The sequence below is a fragment of the Podarcis filfolensis genome (assembly GCF_964270895.1).
Source record: "Podarcis filfolensis genome assembly, chromosome: 10".
In the NCBI taxonomy this organism is placed as follows: domain Eukaryota; kingdom Metazoa; phylum Chordata; class Lepidosauria; order Squamata; family Lacertidae; genus Podarcis; species Podarcis filfolensis.
The window spans coordinates 70,124,602-70,145,157 of NC_139612.1; the positions used below are offsets into that span (position 1 = coordinate 70,124,602).

Here is a 20,556-nt window from a genome sequence, read left to right on the forward strand (position 1 = left end):
TAGCCCTGGTGATTATCTAATTAGATGGATTTCCCCTAAATTGATTTCTGAACTTTGAATTTTATTGTTATTCGTGTTTTTATACTGTATTTTATGCTGCTTTTACAATTAAGTGTTTTAAATTTGATGTTAGCCGCCCTGAGCCCGGTTTTTGAACCGGGAAGGGCAGGGTAGAAATAAAAAAAAAAATTATTATTATTATTATTATTATTATTATTATTATTATTATTATTATTATTTCTGTCCAGGCCCAGGATACAAGTCCACACACAGCCACGAAACTCCCTAGGTGACTGTTGGGCAGCTTCTCTCTCTAAGCCTAACCTACTTCACAGGAAGTGCCAAGAGGAAGGGGGAAAACCTGGTACTCTGAGCTCCTTGGACAGAATGAAAATGCAATAAAACCAGGCATAAAGTTCTGTTCATTATTAAGCCAACCCATGTGCTTTTCTAGTTCAGAAGATGACATGCCCTCAGGAGGATAACCCCCACACAAGTGTTTCTTTGGAGCAGAACACAGGTATCTAGAAATATCTACTGGCAGGATGGCAATCTTTCAGGCTTCACAGAGCTCAGAGATCCAGTGTGGTGTAGTGGTTAGGAGCGGTAGATTCATAATCTGGGGAACCGGGTTCGCGTCTCTGCTCCTCCACATGCAGCTGCTGGGTGACCTTGGGCCAGTCGCACTTCTCTGATGTCTCTCAGCCCCACTCACCTCACAGAGTGTTTGTTGTGGGAGAGGAAGGGAGAGGAGAATGTTAGCCGCTTTGAGACTCCTTCAGGTAGTGATAAAGCGGGATATCAAATCCAAACTGCTACTACTACTACTCTTCCTCCCCCTCTTCTTCTTCTTCTTCTTCTTCTTCTTCTTCTTCTTCTTCTTCTTCTTCTTCTTCTTCGTCTATTGCCTATAGAAAAGCTGCTCTAGCACTCCCCTGAATTTGGATCCAGCTCTGCTAGCAAAGACGCAGAACTCTCCTTCATTTCCCATAATGCACTGCATTGCAGGTAGAGCAGGGAAGACCATCCCTAAAGCCCTTTACTAGAGACTGGGGGAAAAAGAAAGCCCAGCTCTTACCACGTCAATTTCAGTGTTGGAATGCCCCATGTTACAAACGATGCAACTGTTCTTCATTCTGTCAAGATGTTCTCTGGTCACTACGTTTTTGTTACCTACAAACACACACAAAGAAACAAGATTTACAGTATGGAGTGCTTGCTCTAAACCCCACCCTGGCTTTCTAAGAACGACTAGCACACACTGGGAGCATCTTGTTGCACAAACCCTGGTTGAAACGGAAGGAGCTGGGCCCAGCCCACCCTTCGGGGACACGGCCGGCTATGAATTTCCTTCTACCGTTCCATTAGGAAGACTGCAAAGGGGATCGTGCTACCATTCCCACAACGATACCCCACTGCAACGCAAGCGTACCTGTGCAAGTGATAACAATGTCGACTTGCCGAATCACTTCGTTGAGTTTCACAAGACGGAAGCCGTCCATGCTATGAGAAATAAGCAGAGAGAGACCCCTAAAACCGAAGCCCAGCAGAAAACACCCCCATCTGAAAACCGGCCTGTGGAACGCCCTCCCATCAGGTGTCAGAGAGATAAAACAACTATTTGACGTTTAGAAGACAGCTGAAGGCAGCCTTGTTTAGGGAAGTTTTTAATGACTGATGTTTTATTGTATTTTTTAATCTTTGTTGGAAGCCGCCCAGAGTGGCTGGGGAGGCCCAGCCAGATGGTAATACTACTACTAATAATAGCAATAAATTATTGTTGTTGTTGTTGTTGTCACTGTGAAGCTCCTGATCCGCTGAAGAAAACCTATTCCAGAACAGCAGTTACACTTTGGAAACCAAACTCCCATTGTGTGAGCTTTCGGAGGCAGCAGCCAATTTGGTTGGATAGGTGAAGTCGACTAACAAAATGGCAGTTCTACATGGGTACCAATGCAGGGCGTGAGTGGTGCCAGAAGGAGGTTAGGGAGCCCTTTCCAGCCCAAATGCAGCATCCCCTCATGGGCAGCCACGTTCCAGCGGTGGGTGGGGCTTTGCGAGAGGAAGTGGGGCACGAGGCCAAAGTGGGCGGAGCAACTGGTGTGCCCCTTGGTATGCAGCAGGCTGCATGCAGTCAGGGACTTCTATAACAGCCCCACACCTCTCCATTTTCCATCCAGGCAAGGAAGAGACACGGTTACAGTTCAAGAGCACGTTCCAGCCAGGCAAAAGTGCTTAAGGAGGATGTGGCGCAGGGCCTGCGGGAAGTGTGGCCTGTGGGGGTGTGTGGCCTGGTCAGCGCCACAGGGGCCACATAACTAGGGGCCTGGAAGCTCGCAGTCCAACCTGGGTGGGGTCTGAGATTCCCAATCCCTGTGGCTAGGAGGGTAAACCAAGTTAACAAGGCGACCTTGCCCAAAAAACAAAACAAAAAACCATCGCACTCTGACAGCTGTCAAATGCAGCAGGTGATTTTCTTAACAAACTTAATGGCATTTCCCTCTGGATTTTAACAAGGACTCTGGCTGGTTCTTTATGTCAGTTGTAATTGCTGCCCTGTTTGCGCTCACTCCGGAAAATATTTAGGAGATGTCCTGCGCTGATGTTGAGCACTCCAGCACCACCCAGGATAGGGGTGGTGGGGAGAGAGTGGCAATTCCCTTTAGAGAAAGGGTAGGCAACCTAAGGCCCGGGGGCCGGATGCAGCCCAATCGCCTTCTCAATCCGGCCCGTGGAAGGTCCGGGAATCAGCATGTTTTTACATGAGTAGAATGTGTGCTTTTATTCCAAATGCGGATGATGAAGTCAGTGCTGCGTGTTATTTCCAGCGAAGGTATTATTGGTCATTTATTTCTGTTCTCTCCCCTCCCCTTAAAAAGCTCAGCGGCTTTGGGGCATCCCCCCAAAAAAGCAAAGCAACTTTTGCTACCCCCAAAACTTTGGACAGCAGCTCCCCCCCCCCCACAAAAGAAGCTCCACTCTTGGCACTTTGTGATAAATACCGTATTTTTCGCTCTATAGGACGCACCGGACCATAGGAGAGGGAGAACAGGAAGAAAAAAATTCTCCCCCTCTCTGCTCAGCGCCCCTTCAGCGAAGCGGTAGGAGAAACGGAGCCCCTTCCATTTCTCCTCCCGCTTCGCTGAAGGGGCGCTGCGCAGAGAGGGAAAACTGTGCAGCACCTCTCCAGCGAAGCGAAGCCTGGAGAGCAAGAGGGATCGGTGTGCACAGACCCCTCTCGCTCTCCCGGCTTCAGGCGGCTATCCGCAAGCCTTCAGAGCGCAGCGGGAACTCCTGCTGTGCTCCGAAGGCTTGCGGATAGTGCCTGAAGCCTCCAGAGCACAGCAGGAGTTCCCGCTGTGCTCCGGGGGCTTCAGGCGGCTTCAGTGAAAGCAATGCAAAGCCTCCGGAGCACGGGGGGAGCGTTGCTATCGCTGAAGCCAAGGAGCCTGCATTCGCACCATAAGACACGCACACATTTCCCCTTAATTTTTGAAGGGGGAAAAGTGCGTCTTATAGAGTGAAAAATACGGTAAGTGGGTTTTGGTTTGCAGTTTGGGCACTCGGTCTCTAAAAGGTTCGCCACCATTGCTTTAGAGTTACAAACTCCTTCAAAAACTGGAAACTTTGGGTGCCTCCTAACAGCTTTGCTCTGATCCATGTGGCTCTCTTAACTCCTCCCCACTGCCACACCCTTCCAAAGTTGGCCGCTGTTGCATGGATGGCAATAGGAAGGGCCAGTGGGATTCAGTAAAGCAAGGGATCAAATCCCGTGTCAAGCCCACACCACAGGCTGACTGAAGACCCTGCCCACATTCCTCCGCAGCTTCAGCTCTTACCAGGCTTGCAGGGCACAAATGGGGTCGATCTCTGTCACGTACACAATGGAGCCCATGGCCTTCAGTGCAGCACAGCAGCCCTTGCCCACCTGCAGCGGGAGAGCAGAACGTCAGGAAAGAGGCACAGAGGACTCAACGCTGCAAGAGCTGGGGAAAAACAACAATGCAGCTCTACATTTCTGGGTCCTGTGGCGGGAGAAGCCCAAGGGAGGAGGGTCGGAAGATGTACTTTCAGCGCAATTAACCCAACGGCACCAAGCGTTTGTGGGTGGGGAGCTTAAGTACACGGTAACTAGACACTAGGCCCAAGTGGGCATCCGCACGCAACGGCGGAGAAATGCCTCTGTCCAAAAGAGAGGAAAGCCCAGGAGTGTCTAGGTACAATAAAAGCATGTCCAGTTATATACAGTGGTACCTCTGATTGTGAATGGGATCCGTTCCAGAGGCCCGTTCGCAACCTGAAGCACCGTATCTGCACATGTGTGTGGTGCGATTTGGCGCTTGTGCGCATGCACGAAGCGCGATTTAGCATTTCTGTGCATGCGACAAAACCGGAAGTAACCCTTTCCGGTACTTCTGGGTCACTGCGGGACACAACCTGAAAAGACGTAACTTGAAGCATCCGTAACATGAGGTATGACTGTACAAGAACCCAAGCAAGCAAGATGTTTTCCTGTAGGATAGGTAAGAACTATTCAAATTGGGGTATTCTATCTCACACAGAACCCTGGACTTCCCAAGATGAACAATGGTTCCACAACCCTGCAGAGTAGCAAGAGTGGCTTTCAAAGGGAATTTCTGCATGGGGGCTGCAGGAAAGGGATGCCCCTTGGGAGCTGCTTATTCCATGAACCTGAAGTCAATGGACAAGCAGATGCTGCAAATTACATGTAAAAGGTAAAGGTAAAGGTACCCCTGCCCGTACGGGCCAGTCGTGACCAACTCTGGGGTTGCGCGCCCATCTCGCTTAAGAGGCCGGGGGCCAGCGCTGTCCGGAGACACTTCCGGGTCACGTGGCCAGTGTGACGAAGCTGCTCTGGCTAGCCTGCACCAGCGCAGCACACGGAAACGCCGTTTACCTTCCCGCTATAAAGCGGTACCTATTTGCACTTAAGGGTGCTTTCGAACTGCTAAGTGGGCAGGAGCTGGGACCCAACGACGGGAGCTCACCCTGCCGCGGGGATTCGAACCGCCGACCATACGATCGGCAAGTCCTAGGCACTGAGGTTTTACCCACAGCGCCACCCGCGTCCCTGCAAATTACATGTAGGTGGTGCAAAAAACAGAAACATGGACATGTGAAATCTTCTTTTTCCTCCTGGGATTACAGAAGGTTCCTGTGCAGACGTGCCAGTTCAGTGAGTGTGCCATTGCTCCGCCGTAATCAGTTCTGTCCAGTAACAGCCGATCAGTGTTGGTGTTTCAGTCTCCTGTGTTATCTTCACTTCCCATCCACCCCGCAGAGAATGCAAAGGCGTTTGGCTGACCCGAGGACCCTTGTCTGTGAAACGCAAGATGGAGAGATGCAGCCACCTTGAGGCCACCACTAAGCCAACCTGGTGCTTGCTCTGCAGGTACCTCAAAATGCACATAGGTCAGTTCTGCGCCCTGACACCAACATCCCATATGTTAAGTCCTTAACAACTTGAATAAAGAAGAAAAGCAGTGGTGGCACTAATGCTATGGGATGCACTTCCCGAAGTATGAAAGGCTTAATCTGTATTGGCATTCCGCCGGCTTTTGGAGATGCACCTGTTTATGCAAGCCGTCCCTTGATCTCTCAACCTGTGTCCCCCATTACTATGTTGTTGTAATGGGGTTGTTTTATTGCATGATTTAACTGTGGATGTTTATATTTTAATGCTCGTGTAATTGGTTTCTAGGGACACGGGTGGCGCTGTGGGTTAAACCACAGAGACTAGGACTTGCCGATCAGAAGGTCAGCGGTTTGAATTCCCACGACGGGTGAGCTCCCGTTGCTCGGTCCCTGCTCCTGCCAACCTAGCAGTTCAAAAGCACGTCAAAGTACAAGTAGATAAATAGGTACCACTGCGGCGGGAAGGTAAATGCAGTTTCCGTGCGCTGCTCTGGTTCGCCAGGAGCGGCTTAGTCATGCTGGCCACATGACCCGGAAGCTGTACGCCGGCTCCCTCGGCCAATAAAGCAAGATGAGCGCCGCAACCCCAGAGTCGGCCACGACTGGACCTAATGGTCAGGGGTCCCTTTACCTTTACCTTAATTGGTTTCTATTCTTGCAAACCGTTTAGAAGTCTATTTTGGCAACAAGCGGCATATGAAAAAACAACACCATGGGGGTTTAAAAAATGCTTCTGGGAAGTACAAGGACTCTAGTGCATCTCCAGTGGAAGGGAGCCCCACAGTTCTGGGTTCAGCCACTCAGAACGCCTGTCAGCATGGAGACTCTCTCTCCAGGAAGGCCCTTCATTCATCTTGAAAGAGATTAAAAAATGACTGAGGGAAGAAAGCAACTTCCATGACAGCTTTCTGTATCACACAGTGTCATGCAAAAAGCCACAGGAAGCCTGCAGGGAGAACCCACAAGATAACCTGACACCCGACCCGGCTGGAGTGTAAAAATAATGCAGAGTGCAAGGCTTGTCTTGACATTGGGCTAAAACTGTTGTGTGCTGCAAGTTTCCAGGGGTCCAATAGGAAGTTGGGGGTGGAAAGCGGGAGATCAATACAGCACTAGCTGAACTCTGTGGAGTTCAGAAGTCCAAGGCACAAATGCTTCTCCAAGTCCTTTCGCAAACCATTATCTAGAGGTGCCCTTAGATATCCAGAGGGAAGTCTTTGAGAAATCATCCCTAGAACTGGAGAAGGAACTATGATGCCACCCACAACCTTCACCTAGAGCACAAGCACAGCTTGCTCCAAGGGGGAAACATCCGAGTCTTACCTCTCCGTAGCCGCAGACTACGACTTGCTTTCCTCCAAACATCATATCGGTTGTCCTTTTAAGGCTGAGGAAAAAGGAGAGGGTTGCAAAGTTAATCTTGAGAAATTCTGTTATGTACGGGATTTCAGGCTCAAGGGCACAGTGGTTTTGGATTTGTGAATAATGGCCCTTGTGTGTATTGCTCAACAGCGATCCAACATCAGTGAAATGAACTAGGAGCTATACAAATTACAGAGCAGTACCACTCTTGCCAAGGGGATTTGCAACGTAGGGACCACATGTGTAGGCTATTGCAATCATGTGCGAAGACACTCTGTACACATGCGAAGAGGCTGCACCACATCCTTTGGGAGCCCTGGAAGCGTAACCACTGTACATTATCTGCACATGGGGATTCCTGCAAATTCTTACACACAAAGCCTATTTCACAGGTATCTGGTAATCTGCAAAGCGATCCTGTGGTTTGAAAAGGAAGCCAGCAACAGGTGAAAGATTGGAAATTATCAATGAATGACAGGGAATGGGGTGGGGGAGAGTCAATCAGTGATAAAGGTAGCAACAAGCAAAACAGTAAAAGCCAGGCTGTCTCTTGCAAAGCAGCTAAATGTGGGGGCCCAATGTAACTGCAGACCCTGCGTATCTAAGCACATCAACAGCAACCAACTGCCTTTAGGAAGATTTTAATTCCTTCCTATTCTTTTAATGCTGCTTTTTCTTTAGTTAATAATTCTTTGCTTCTGAGCATCCCTTTCAAGCCTCCAAACGGATACCCTTAGATGCTGAGAAGCGTTGGCCCTTGCGATATCCCAGCTTTTGCCGGGGGCTCCGTTGGGAAGCACAAAGCGATGGTTTCCAGGTGAAGGAAGCCATGCTGTTCTGCACATGGAAACTCTCCCTCTTTGAATATCTTCTTCCCTACTTGGCATCTCTGCAACTGTGCCCTACATTGTAGTCTATTTTTAGCAGATAAGTAAAATAGGTTAGCGGTGTAGGGAGTGTGGAACTTCAATTTTCCACTGAATATAGACGGCAGTCTCGAGGGATTGGAGTGCAGTTCTGCTCCTGTTTCTCGTGGCCCATTTTACAAGGCCCAAGCTAGCTGCCTAGCTGATTTAAATATTTCAACTGCTTCCATACGATTCTGCCAAGCAGCAGAAACAAGAGCGAGCCGATGATAATTTCCTCTACTGGAATCAAATTTGCATGAAAGCATATTAGTAGAATTAGGAAGCAGCAATTTGCCTGCATTTCAACAAATGGAGAGGCCAGTGGGCTTTAACAGAGACTTTCCGCAGCATGCCCACTATAGCCTTGTTCTCACTGAGGGAGGTCAAGCTGTGCCTGAGGTGTATCACATGACTGAATGCCAGAAAAACCCGATTCACCACACAGGGAAAGCCAGCGCAGGGAAAAAGCCAGATTAGAACCCTTCTCCCTCACATGCTGATTTTCCATGTGCAGGGAGCTGTTATGTTCAGTCATGTGTTCCCCCACTTGGCACTCTGAAAAGGTAAAATCTTTGGCAAAGGCGGCCATCCTCAGTGAGAGTCAGGCCCACCCATGTCTCGCAGTGAACATCAATGTTACCAGCAGGGAGAGATGTGTTCAAACAGACTGGGGTATGCACTGAGAAACGGCAGCTGGCTGCAAATCCACCTCAAACACTGAGACGGCCGTGCCTCAATGCAAAGCAGCCCTGAAGCAGAGAGACAGGCCTAAAGAAGGCCGATAGAATACACAGCCAGTCACAGGGCCTATGGGCATCGACTCCGCAGGCCTCTAAGCCCATGTCGAGCAGGATTGCAGGAGAGCCCAAAAGACGCTCTAATCCCACTTCCATTTTGTATGCATCTGATCGTGCAAGAGCTTCCTTGCTACGGACATCTAATGCCCCTGGGAAATGAAAATATGGGTTTGGGGAGACAATGCTAAATGTAGCTCATGGGATGAATTGCCTATAGTGTTCCTCTAGCAAGAGGGAGAGAACAGGACAACAAGCTAGATGCCTTTGTTTCATGGTAGGGCAGTGGGCGGGGGGTGAGGGAGAAAGGGATAACATCCCCCCCCCCACTTTTCTTCTCGTAGTTATCAACTTGGATGAACATAGCAACGTAAGAGATGGAAAAGAACATGCCGGGTCGAGCTGTCTTGTAATAAAAGCTTCAACCCACCAGGCTACGGAATGAGAACTGCAATTACCACGTCAGCAACATCCTGCTCTTAATTCCCTCTTAGTCTTCTGGGTTTAGGCGCTAGCGGCCAGCTTATTCCTGAAGCTACTGAGGAGTTTGGTGGCTCTGTGACATTTAGGGCAGGAAAGCTCCGCCACGTGGTGTCTGCTCCTTTGCCATTCTCCCACAGTGAAGCGTTCTTGTGACGGGATTTGTATACCGAACATCGAGAGAGGCCTTTTTAAAAAACAAAACAATGGGACTTCCGGGTTGGCGCCATCGCCGAATGGCGGACTCCCTCCGAGCTCCGGAGGGAGTCTGCTCGGCAGGGGCTGGGTTCTACCGCACCGGCGATGCGGGGACCCTTAGAAACCACGGCCACGGAGGCCGTGGACATGGAGACTCGGCTTGCACCGTTAGCGCCCTCCCGACTCGTGAAGGAGCCTTTTTAAAGGCTACGGATCGGGTGCCGGGGAGAAGCGTGGTGCCTTGAGTTCTCTGCTTCCCCTGCTGAGCGAAGCCGCATGCCATTCGGCGGAGAGCGCTGACTTCTTCCATTGAAAATTCGGACTTTTCAACAACAACCCGTGAGTAAATTTGGAAATCGGGTTCAAAAGGAGGAAAAAAAAAAAATTTTTTTTTTCGAATTGGATACGAGCGGGGGGGATCCAAAAAGGAAGTCAGTCCCCTCCCTATTGTAAACTTTCCAAAACAAGGACGGGGAAACCAAGACCCAAAAAGGCTTGCATTGCTGATAAAAATCCAAAATTTCACGATGGGGAACTACAAGAACTGTGCTGGAGGAGGAACTGGAGAAGGGAAACGCAACCCCCCCCCCTGGGAACCGGGGTGACTGAAGAGAGAGCCTGGTGAAAGGAGTCGGAGATCTTGACAGCTGTCAAAATAGCTGTCAAAGTCGAAAAGCGGAGTGGATTTTATTATGAGAACTTGGCTGGTTAAATTTGATACAATTTGCTACAACTTGTTAAAATTTGGATACAAAATGGCGAATATGGATAACAAATTGACTTTTGGATTAGAGGAAACAAAGATACAACAATCCCCCTTGAGGAGTTTCGGGACATTACAAGGATTGGGAAAGTGGAAAAACACCAATGGAACTTTACAGGACTGGTTATCTTCTGGGAAAGCTGCAAAACGGAAATAACATCTCGTCTTCAGGGTGTTTTCTTTTTTGTTTTTTTAAAGGAGACAATAGATTTTTCTATTGAAGAAAGGAAGGGACTGAACGTAAGGTTTTGCCCCTGAATAACAACCATCCCTGCAGACTTACCAAACTTTCGAACTACAACGTTTTAGCAGCGGAACAAAGGGAAATCAGACTACAACCTGGAAAGAACAATGGAGGGAGTTCTATTACAGTTTTATTAAAGACTGAAGTTAAAGTTTTGGAAAATAATGATAATAATAATAATTTTGATTTTCAAAAAAATTTATTTTTAATTTTAAAAAAGAAAAAGCCAGCAAGGAGTTGGGGAAAAGTTGTGATTTATGGTCTTAAGAATTCCAGGCAGACACCAGGGGTTGATGGTCAGGGGGAAATTAAACCGGGGACAGGGGGGGGAGAACTAAAACTCCAAAGGCTTGCCAACTTGGTTATTTTTTGCTGAATTGGTCTATTATTCATTATATTTTTTTTATTCTCTACCTTTTCTGTTTCTATTATCTGGGGTGCTTCTTTTATTAAAAAATGGAAATTGTGGAATGACATGGGGTGGGTCTTGGGGAAAGAACACTGGGTTTTTTTTTTTTGTTTTTTTTACTGTAAAACAAATTAAGTTTCAATTTGAATGGGGAACTTGTTTGGCCAACAATATGAAAGGGGAATATGGTAGGGGTGGGGGAAGGGGGGAGTCCCGTAAAGTGATATTTTTTGTATTTTTGAAAAATTTTAATAAATATTATTTAAAAAAAAAAATAAAAAACAAAACAATGCACTATATCTGAAATAAACAAACCCAAACTGCACCCGTCTCCTGGCAAGACTATGCGGTTTGGAAACATGGAAATCACATTCACTGGAAAGCTTCAGCATAGGAGAATGGGAGTTACCACCCCAGCTTTTTTCCTGCCATAAAACTGAGATGTTTTATCTATTTATAAAAATATTTGTGTACTGCTGTTCATAAACAGTATCACAGCAACCATACAGATCCACAATAAAAGCCATGTAAAAACTGAAAACCAGAGATTAACTATTGCAGAAATATATTTTCTTAATTGCCTGTGTGAGCTCTGTGGCAGCTATTTGGGCATAGTTACACCTTTGCAGTTGCTTCTCTGCAGACCCTTGTGAGAAGACCTCATTCTCCTCTCCATGTTCATTTAAACAGAAAGATACGTACCCATCTAAAATGGATTCCCGGCAGCAATAGAGGTTGTCAAACTTCTGCTTGGTGACAGAGTCATTGACATTCATAGCTGGGACGCACAGCTTGCCTGCCTTTGATAGCTGATACAATCTAGGGTGAGAGGGGAGGGGAAAGAATGAAAGGATAAAAGCCAAGGTTTCCTCCAATTTCCCTGGATGCTCTCCTGCCTTCTATTGACCTACACAACTGACTGACCAGCACCGGGTGCACCTAGTTAAGAGTTTCTTGTGAAATCATTGCTTACTTCAACTCGCCTGCAAGGTTTTTGTTTGTTTATTTTTTTGCAAGGTCTACATGATGCTATCATTAAAATGCCAGCTCATCCGTTTTTTACACTTAATCCAGATTTCCCCTTGATGTGGAAAGTCTGATAAGTAAAAGTTACTTTTTAATGCATCTGCCCTCGCGACACTTTCTGAGTTTTGTTTGGGAGGCAGTGTATGTGATTCAAACTGCTGTTGCATTTTTAAAGATGGGGGAAGTCAGGTCCAAATTCTCTTTCAGTTATGAAACGTACTAGGTGACCACAAGCTATCACAGTGGTACCTCGGGTTACATATGCTTCAGGTTACAGACTCCGCTAACCCGGAAGTAGTACCTCAGGTTAAGAACTTTACTTCAGGATGAGAAGAGAAATCATGCTCCGGTGGCGCGGCAGCAGCAGGAGGCCCCATTAGCTAAAGTGGTGCTTCAGGTTAAGAAATGAATTAAGTACTTAACCCGAGGTACCACTGTATTGCCATGGGTTACTGGCATGTCAAGGTGCTGCTCTGAATTCCTTTGGAGGACAGACCGAAGAGTAATAAAATTAAGGAAGCTGTTTCTCTCCAAACAAGGGCACTGGTGAAATAGGATGCAGTTCCCACCTCACCCCAAAACACGCGAGAGTTGTTACCTGTGGACCCCAGTGACACTCTCCTCTACAATCCCCTTGATCTTCTTAAACATGTTGGGGTACTTCTTGTAGATCCAGTGTGTGAGATCCCCACCATCGTCTAAGATCTGAAACACCAAATGTGTTATTACTACCACATTCCTTTGCTACAGACCCAGCAGTTGGCATTCTGCACATGTGGTGGGTAAAAGGTTTTCCCCACTGGTGGATGTAGATATTCTTTGGAGAGAGTAAGGAAAGGCATATTATCGAAGGTGACATTGCTCTGTACATCTGAGAGTCCGACAGGGATCTGCCAGCAGGATTCGGCTGGCATGCATGTCTTTGGTATGGGAAAGCTAAAATGTATAAGAGCTTTTTGAATCATGTGATCAGGAAGAATTTGTATAGAATCTGGGAGATGATAGAATATGCAGAGTTAGCAGGTCTAAGAAGTGGAATAATAGAGCAAGAAGAACAGGTATTTAAAGAGGAGTGGGGAATTTTTTTGCTGAGTATGGAAAATAATTGTACACATTGACAATGCTGGCAGTATTAAGGTAAATTCAACAGTAAAACATATTTAAAAGGGTGCAAAATGGGGGGAAGAGACTGATTTAGATGGATATACAAGAATATGCAGGAATTATGGGTAAATTAAAAGCACTTTGGAAGGGGAAGGAGGGAAGTCGTTGAATGGATGGGTATAATGAAAGATGTTAATGTGGAAATGTAAAACCTGAAAAGTTCAATAAAAATTATTTTGACATGTTGACATCCAGATTATGTCAAAAGAGACAGAAATCCCGGTACTTCAAATGACATGTACCTTGGAACTGCTGGTCACAGAATGAAGCCAGAGGCTATCAATGGTTACTAACCATGAAGGCTATGTTCTCCACTGTCAAGGCACTGAGCTGGGAATTGCAGGTGGCTGGGTGATTTAGCAATATATCATCCAAAACCAATTTGAAGTCCTTATTGGGGGGGGGGGGGAGTAGAGACATCACCTTGCCAACAAAGGTCCATATAGTAAAAGCTATGGTTTTCCCAGTAGTGATGTATGGAAGTGAAAGCTGGACCATCAAGAAGGTTGATCGCCGAAGAATGGATGCTTTTGAATTATGGTGCTGGAGGAGACTCTTGAGAGTCCCATGGACTGCAAGAAGATCAAACCTCTCCATTCTGAAGGAAATCAGCCCTGAGTGCTCACTGGAAGGACAGATCCTGAAGCTGAGGCTCCAAGACTTTGGTCACTTCATGAGAAGAGAAGACTCCCTGGAGAAGAAACTGATGTCGAGAAAGATGGAGGGCACAAGGAGAAGGGGACGGCAGAGGACGAGATGGTGGGACAGTGTTCTTGAAGCTACCAGCATGAGTTTGACCAAACTGCGGGAGGCAGTGGAAGGCAGGAGGGCCTGGCATGCTCTGGTCCAGGGGGTCACGGAGTGTCGGACACGACTAAACGACTAAACAACAACACCAACAACAACATTGGGATAATCAGTTTCAGAATTTTTGACCTGGCAATATATCATGAATCATGGGGTGTGGGTGTGGGTGGGTGTGTGAAAAACCATGGAGCCAGCCAATGTTTCTCTTGATTCTACAGCCCCTGTTAACTCTGCTGGCTCAGCTTTCTCCTGCCTCATGCATGGGGCAGCAAACCACAAGAACAGGCACTGGCAAAAATCACGATGTCCGGAAAACTGTGAAGCCAGCCTATGCCTCTACATAGCTCCATCCTTATTTCAGACATCGTGATATATCAGTATGTTTAGTTGGTGATATATCACGATCTTGAAAACCAAGCAAGGGAGAGAGCAGCAGCCGCTGGTTCCCAGTCCTCTGCTCAAAGCACACCCCCCCCTTCAAAATCATCCGATTAGTGGCCTGGGGAGACTTTTGCAATACAATGCTCATTCCTCCTTCCCAAACAGGGGTTGTGCTTGTTAATCTTCACTTAATTAAGAAGCTTGCGTAATCTTTTTTTCTCTCCCTCCTCCTTTATGTGCACAAATAGGCCAGAACTGCAAAAATTGGCAAGCTTCCCTCGCACCCTTATGAAGAGAAAGAACAAGGACTGCAGCCAAAACATGCCTGGTTCCTGTGGAGAAGAACGGGGTGCCCTTTTGCCTACACAAAGCACCAACTGGGCCCCATTCTGGTTGCCTCTTTCCTTGCAATTCCAACTGATCCTTCCAATATTTATTGGTTTGGTTCACTTACATACCACTCTGAAGTTGGAAAAACGCAGAGCAGTTCACAAGCCAAATCGTCAGGTGCCTAACCAGATAAAACCATCAAATCGTCTTTTCCCCCCTTCTCATAAATTTTTATTATTTTCTTTACATATTCTTTCTTATCATACTTTAAACAACATATACACCTTTTTGCTCTGCCAAACTTGTGACTTCCCTCCCTCCCTTCAGATGGTATCCTTTATTTAATCCACTTGCGTATTTTATCTTTTCACCTCTTATCTACATTGTAGGAGTTACTTCAGTCCTGCTAGTGTTTTTAAGTTTTTACAACTGTCCTTTAAATATTCAATAAATTTAGCTAGACAGGAAAATTGGTTTCCAGGTGGAAAAATCAAAACTGGAGACAGAACTGCTAGAACCCAAAACTAAGAACTTGTCAAAAATGTATAACTTACTGTTGGAATGGAATACACAGGATGAAACAGTTAAATCAGCTATGATCAAGTGGGCACAAGATATTGGTCATAACATTATGTTTGAGGACTGGGAACGGTTGTGGACCACCGGTATAAAATTTACGGCATGTAATGCCCTAAAAGAAAATATTATGAAAATGATTTATAGGTGGTACATGACTCCAGTCAAGCTCGCAAAAATTTACCACTTGCCTGATAATAAGTGTTGGAAATGTAAAGAGACTGAAGGTACATTCTTTCACCTTTGGTGGACATGCCCAAAGATCAAGGCTTTCTGGGAAATGATCTATAATGAAATGAAAAAGGTATTTAAATATACCTTCTTGAAGAAACCAGAGGCCTTTCTTCTGGGCATGGTCGGCCAATTGGTGTCAAAGAAGGACGGAACATTTTTTATGTATGCTACAACAGCAGCAAGAATACTCATTGCAAAGTATTGGAAGACAGAAGATCTACCCACCGTGGAAGAATGGCAGATGAAGGTTATAGACTATACGGGACTGGCAGAAATGACCGGCAGAATCCGAGATCAGGGAAAAGAGACGGCGGAAGAAGATTGGAAGAAATTTAAGGACTATCTTAGGAAACATTGTAAAATTATTGAAGGTTAGAACGATGTTGATTCAGAAATTAAGTGGTTATAAGCTGTAATGATTATGTGATCAAGAAAAGAAAGGTTAAAAATTATACAGAAATTAGGGGAAGGATTTGCTGAATTGAATTAATTAGAGATTGGAATACAGAAAGGGGAGGTATGAGGAGGTCGGGAAAGTAAGTTTTATGAATATAAGGGATTGAAATTATACTTGTTGTTGTATGTGTTTTGTATGGTTTGTATGTATTTTTACTGTTTTTGTTTTTTGGTTTGTTCTTTCTATTTTATATAAATTCTTAAAACCTTAATAAATATTTTATAAAATAAATAAATAAATAAATAAATAAATAAATAAATATTCAATAAATTTACTCCAAACCATCAAATCATCTGGAACCTGAAAGCAGCAGCAAGTTAAAACAATGCCACAGGACTTTTACTGTTGCACCAGAACAGTCTAGAAATGCACACACATTCTGAAATAACCCAATGAAGGGGAAGGCGTTAATAACAAAATATTCAGCAACCCCAAAAGCAAGCAAGCAAGCAAGCAAGCAAGCAAGCAAGCAAGCAAGCAAGCGACAATAGTATTATGACACTATTCCCCTATTCCCCCACCCACCCGCCAGCCTAACTCTCCCCCATAATCACAGTTACCCCTATAACAACTGGTTCTCACCCAGCAGCACCCCACTGCCCAGAATCCCACTGCCCAAGAACACTTGAAATATGTTTGGAGAGCAGTGGGGGAGAAGAGTAACTCTGAACTGGGGCTTTTCTCTTTTTTATTTTTATTTTTTATTGATACAGCAAGAAAAGAAAAAAGAGAAAACACAAATACCAAATTACACACAGGGATAACAATAGACACAGAATTTTCTTAACAAGCAGTAAGACATAAATTGGTCTTAACACTAAAGACCCAACCTCCCGTCTATTCCATATTTCGATTTCATATAACTTATTGCCAATACACACTTTTATCATAATTAAACTTTCCTCTTAATATATCTTAATTCTTATATCTGCCTTGCAACTATTACTGAAGTTCCTTGAACTGGGGCTTTTCTCCTTGAAGACTGCCCCTTTGGGGAAAATAAGCCCTTGGTTCCCTTTGCACCAATTATAGCTACACAACCTGGCACATTTTCCAGATCAACGTCCTTTTCGTGTCATCCCTGCACTTTCCCTTCACAGCTAACGCCCGCTCTCTGGCTCAGCGGTCAGCCCAACACTCAGTACCCAGATGGAGATTCAAAGCTTCTTCAGGGGCAGCAAATGGTTTGCAGAATCACCCACCATGTTTTGGGCACTGGTCCGCCCAGACACACTTCATGCATCTGGCGTCAAGTTGCAACCTCCCAGCACTACAGCTATCTGCCATCCCTCACAAAGGCAGGCAAGGTAAGCTCTGCGGTGCTGCCATCTTCTGGTTCAAAACACACACATTCCTCTGTCACAGTTTGGAGTGAAACACAAGAACGGAAACCAGCCACAAACTGTGATGCTTTCACCAGTTCTGCAAACAGTGTGGGGACACAGGCAGGCAACCCAAAGCATATACCCTTATTTATTGTTTGCCTATAGAATGAAGATGGGACGCAGGTGGCGCTGTGGGTTAAACCACAGAGCCTAGGACTTGCCGATCAGAAGGTCGGTGGTTCGAATCCCCAAGACGGGGTGAGCTCCCGTTGCTTGGTCCCTGCTCCTGCCAACATAGCAGTTTGAAAGCACGTCAAAGTGCAAGTAGATAAATAGGTACCGCTCCGGCGTGAAGGTAAACGGCGTTTCCGTGCACTGCTCTGGTTTGCCAGAAGCGGCTTAGTCATGCTGGCCACATGACCTGGAAGCTGTCTGCGGACAAACGCCGGCTCCCTCGGCCAATAAAGCGAGATGAGCGCCGCAACCCCAGAGTCGGCCACAACTGGACATAACGGTCAGGGGTCCCTTTACCTTTACCTATAGAATGAAGGCAAGCTCAGAAGGTGAGAGAAGGACCATTATACCTTCCAGCACCAACAGAAAACAGAGAAATAAACTTTCACCGATCCTGAGGGAGTGCGTGAATGCGACACGCCAGCATGAATGCGACACGCCAACCATCTCTGCCCTGAGTTTTCAGCAGTGCAGGAAAACTGTATATACTTTAATAATAATAATAATAAATTTTATTTATACCCTGCCCTCCCCAGCCAAGACCAGGCTCAGGGCGGCTAACACCAGATATAAAAACAACTGATTAAAATACAACTTAAAAACAAGATTAAAAGACATTAAAATGCAGCCTCATTTCAGTAGCAACTTCAATCAAAAACTTTTGGGGGATGAAAACGTCAAATCTTCACCAAGGCCAACTATCCAGACTGGTCCTAAGTGGGCTAGAAAAAAAGCCAGGGAAGTCCCGAAATAGTCAAAGGCTAATAATACAAGCTTGACACAATGGAGCTCCCTTTGTTACTAATTGTCCAAATGCTGTTCTAGGGATCAGAACTGGATTTCATGAACACTGCCGAAGGTTCTAGGACTCACCATATTTGGCTGCCACCCTTCAACATTGACGCAGCGATCAATGCACCACCAGAAGTCATCCTCAGATTCTCCCTTCCAGGCAAAAACGGAGAATCCTGCACAAGAGATAAGGAGGGTACGCACTTCAGATGGCAGCAGGCAGCTCATAGCATGGGAGGCTACACATGAAGAAAGATCATCTTAGAGCAGTAGTCCACTAAATGTTACTCAGAGTAGACCAAGTGAAATTAAGGGACCTACCCTAGTTGTTGTGTGTTAAACCACAGAGCCTAGGACTTGCCGATCAGAAGGTTGGCGGTTCGAATCCCCGCAACGGGGTGAGCTCCCGTTGCTCAGGCCCTGCTCCTGCCAACCTAGCAGCTCGAAAGCATGTCAAAGTGAAAGTAGATAAACAGGTACCGCTCCGGCGGGAAGGTAAGCAGCGTTTCCGTGCGCTGCTCTGGTTCGCCAGAAGCGGCTTAGTCATGCTGGCCACATGACCTGGAAGCTGTACACCGGCTCCCTCGGCCAGCAAAGCGAGATGAGTGCCGCAACCCCAGAGTCGGTCACGACTGGACCTAATGGTCAGGGGTCCCTTTACCTTTACCCTATTTGTATCCATTTATTTCAATGGGTCTACTCTGAGTAAAACTTAGTGGAATGCCACCCTTGGCACCAATGGCTCTTGTTTTAATCCTCTGTATGTTTTTACCGGAAGTCGGAAGTGCTTCTTAAAATCCCCCACCCCCGAAATCACTTCCAGCCATACTTTTAATATTTTTTTAGAGATCTCAGCTAGAACTCTGAAGCAGCCAAATACCTACCACTCTCAGCCAGGGCAGCAGCTACTTCATTGAGGGTGGAGTAGATGTTGCAGGCAGCCCACCGGCACTGAGCACCCAAGGCACCAAGGGTTTCCATGAGAACCTGTAATGAGCAAAATCGGCGGTGGGCGGGTCTGGGATTTGCCATGCCTGCACAAATCTTCACACAAAAAGTAAATGCCACATCCAGTAATATTCAGTAACACAGAGAATTTCCACCTATTAAGCTCCCTTTTAAAAGCAGCAAACTACATGCACCCCTGGATATATTTAAAGTATCATTAGTACGGTTTTTACTTCCTCAACCTGAAAGTACAAACACCAACACATAGAAAGCAATACTCTGATCACTTCTAGCCAGTAATGCAATTCTCTCCAAAAGTTTAGAATCCTGACCCCTGTCTCACGTCCAAAATTCTGGCTGGAAGAGCAGGCGGTGAAATCAGTAGGGGAGAATGGCAGAGAGCAAGTCCAAGAAACAGCTTTTACAACCAAGGGTTGGATAACTTGGCTGAAGCAGCTAGGGCAACGAGCCATGACTCAAGACAATTACCAGCCCCAGAGGATAATGGGGGGGGGAGAGTTGAACTCTCAGCAGCATTCTTCTCCCCAAATGCTCCCTAACAATCTGGAAGCAGTTGGAGGATGGATGGCGGCTAACAGATTGAGATTGAATCCTGACAAGACAGAAGTAGTGTTTTGGGGGGATAGGAGGTGGGCGGGTGTGGAGGACTCTCTGGTCCTGAATGGGGTAACTGTGCCCCTGAAGGACCAGGTACGCAGCCTGGGAGTCATTCTGGACTCACAGCAGTCCATGGAGGCACAGGTCAATTCTGTGTCCAGGGCAGCTGTTTATCAGCTCCATCTGAAACACAGGATGAGACCCCACCTGCCCGCAGACTGTCTTGCCAGAGTGGTGCATGCTCTGGTTATCTCCCGCTTGGACTACTGCAATGCGCTCTACGTGGGGCTACCTTTGAAGGTGACCTGGAAACTACAACCAATCCAGAATGCGGCAGCCAGACTGGGGACTGGGAGCGGCCGCCGAGACCATATAACACCGGTCTTGAAAGACCTACACTGGCTCCCAGTACGTTTCCGAGCACAATTCAAAGTGTTGGAGCTGACCTTGAAAGCCCTAAATGGCTGTGGCCCAGTATACCTGAAGGAGCATCTCCACGCCCATCATTCAGCCGAGACACTGAGGTCCAGCTCCGAGGGCCTTCTGGCGGTTCCCTCGCTGCGAGAAGCCAAGTTACAGGGAACCAGGCAGAGGGCCTTCTCGGTGGTGGCACCCGCCCTGTGGAACGCCCTCCCATCAGATGTCAAAGAGATAAACAACTACCTGACATTGAGAAGACATCTGAAGGCAGCCCTGTTTAGGGAAGCTTTTAATGTTTAATAGGTTATTGTATTTTAGTGTTTTGTTGGAAGCCGCCCAGAGTGGCTGGGGAAACCCAGCCAGATGGGCGGGGTATAAATAACAAATTATCATTATATTATTATAACAAGCTAACCTCCACATTCCTTCAAGCATGGACTTTTTAACATGGGGGGGGGAGAGCACATGTGAGCCCATGCACAAGGCTGGCTTCAGGTTTCAGCAAACTCCACCTGTAGGTTTACCTGGAAGCAGCAGCAACAGGTGGCCATTTCAACTCCCCACACGTACTGTCAGTCCCCTGGGGCACCATGGGAAATTAAAACAGCGTTTCACACAGGCTCATCTGCATGGCACGGGATGCACAGAGC

The 20,556-nt window shown here is 46.6% G+C and overlaps 1 protein-coding gene and 1 long non-coding RNA gene across 5 annotated transcripts in view; one reads left to right on the plus strand and one right to left on the minus strand.

The window, feature by feature from the left end:
* Positions 1-20,556, plus strand: part of LOC310743171 — a 194,536-nt gene that overhangs the window by 24,626 nt on the left and 149,354 nt on the right. The gene's annotated exons all lie outside the window — the stretch shown is intronic.
* The window catches only part of AHCYL2 (adenosylhomocysteinase like 2), a 103,294-nt gene that overhangs the window by 11,309 nt on the left and 71,429 nt on the right, over positions 1-20,556 (minus strand). For all 4 annotated transcript variants that reach the window (XM_083572817.1, XM_083572820.1, XM_083572818.1 and 1 more), the window contains 8 exons: positions 18,805-18,907; positions 18,002-18,096; positions 12,219-12,325; positions 11,297-11,413; positions 6,760-6,823; positions 3,840-3,928; positions 1,433-1,503; positions 1,079-1,173 (listed from right to left, as the gene is read on the minus strand). In XM_083572817.1, coding sequence (XP_083428943.1) covers positions 1,079-1,173; positions 1,433-1,503; positions 3,840-3,928; positions 6,760-6,823; positions 11,297-11,413; positions 12,219-12,325; positions 18,002-18,096; positions 18,805-18,907 — 741 coding nt within the window. The remainder of the gene's footprint in view (positions 1-1,078; positions 1,174-1,432; positions 1,504-3,839; positions 3,929-6,759; positions 6,824-11,296; positions 11,414-12,218; positions 12,326-18,001; positions 18,097-18,804; positions 18,908-20,556) is intronic.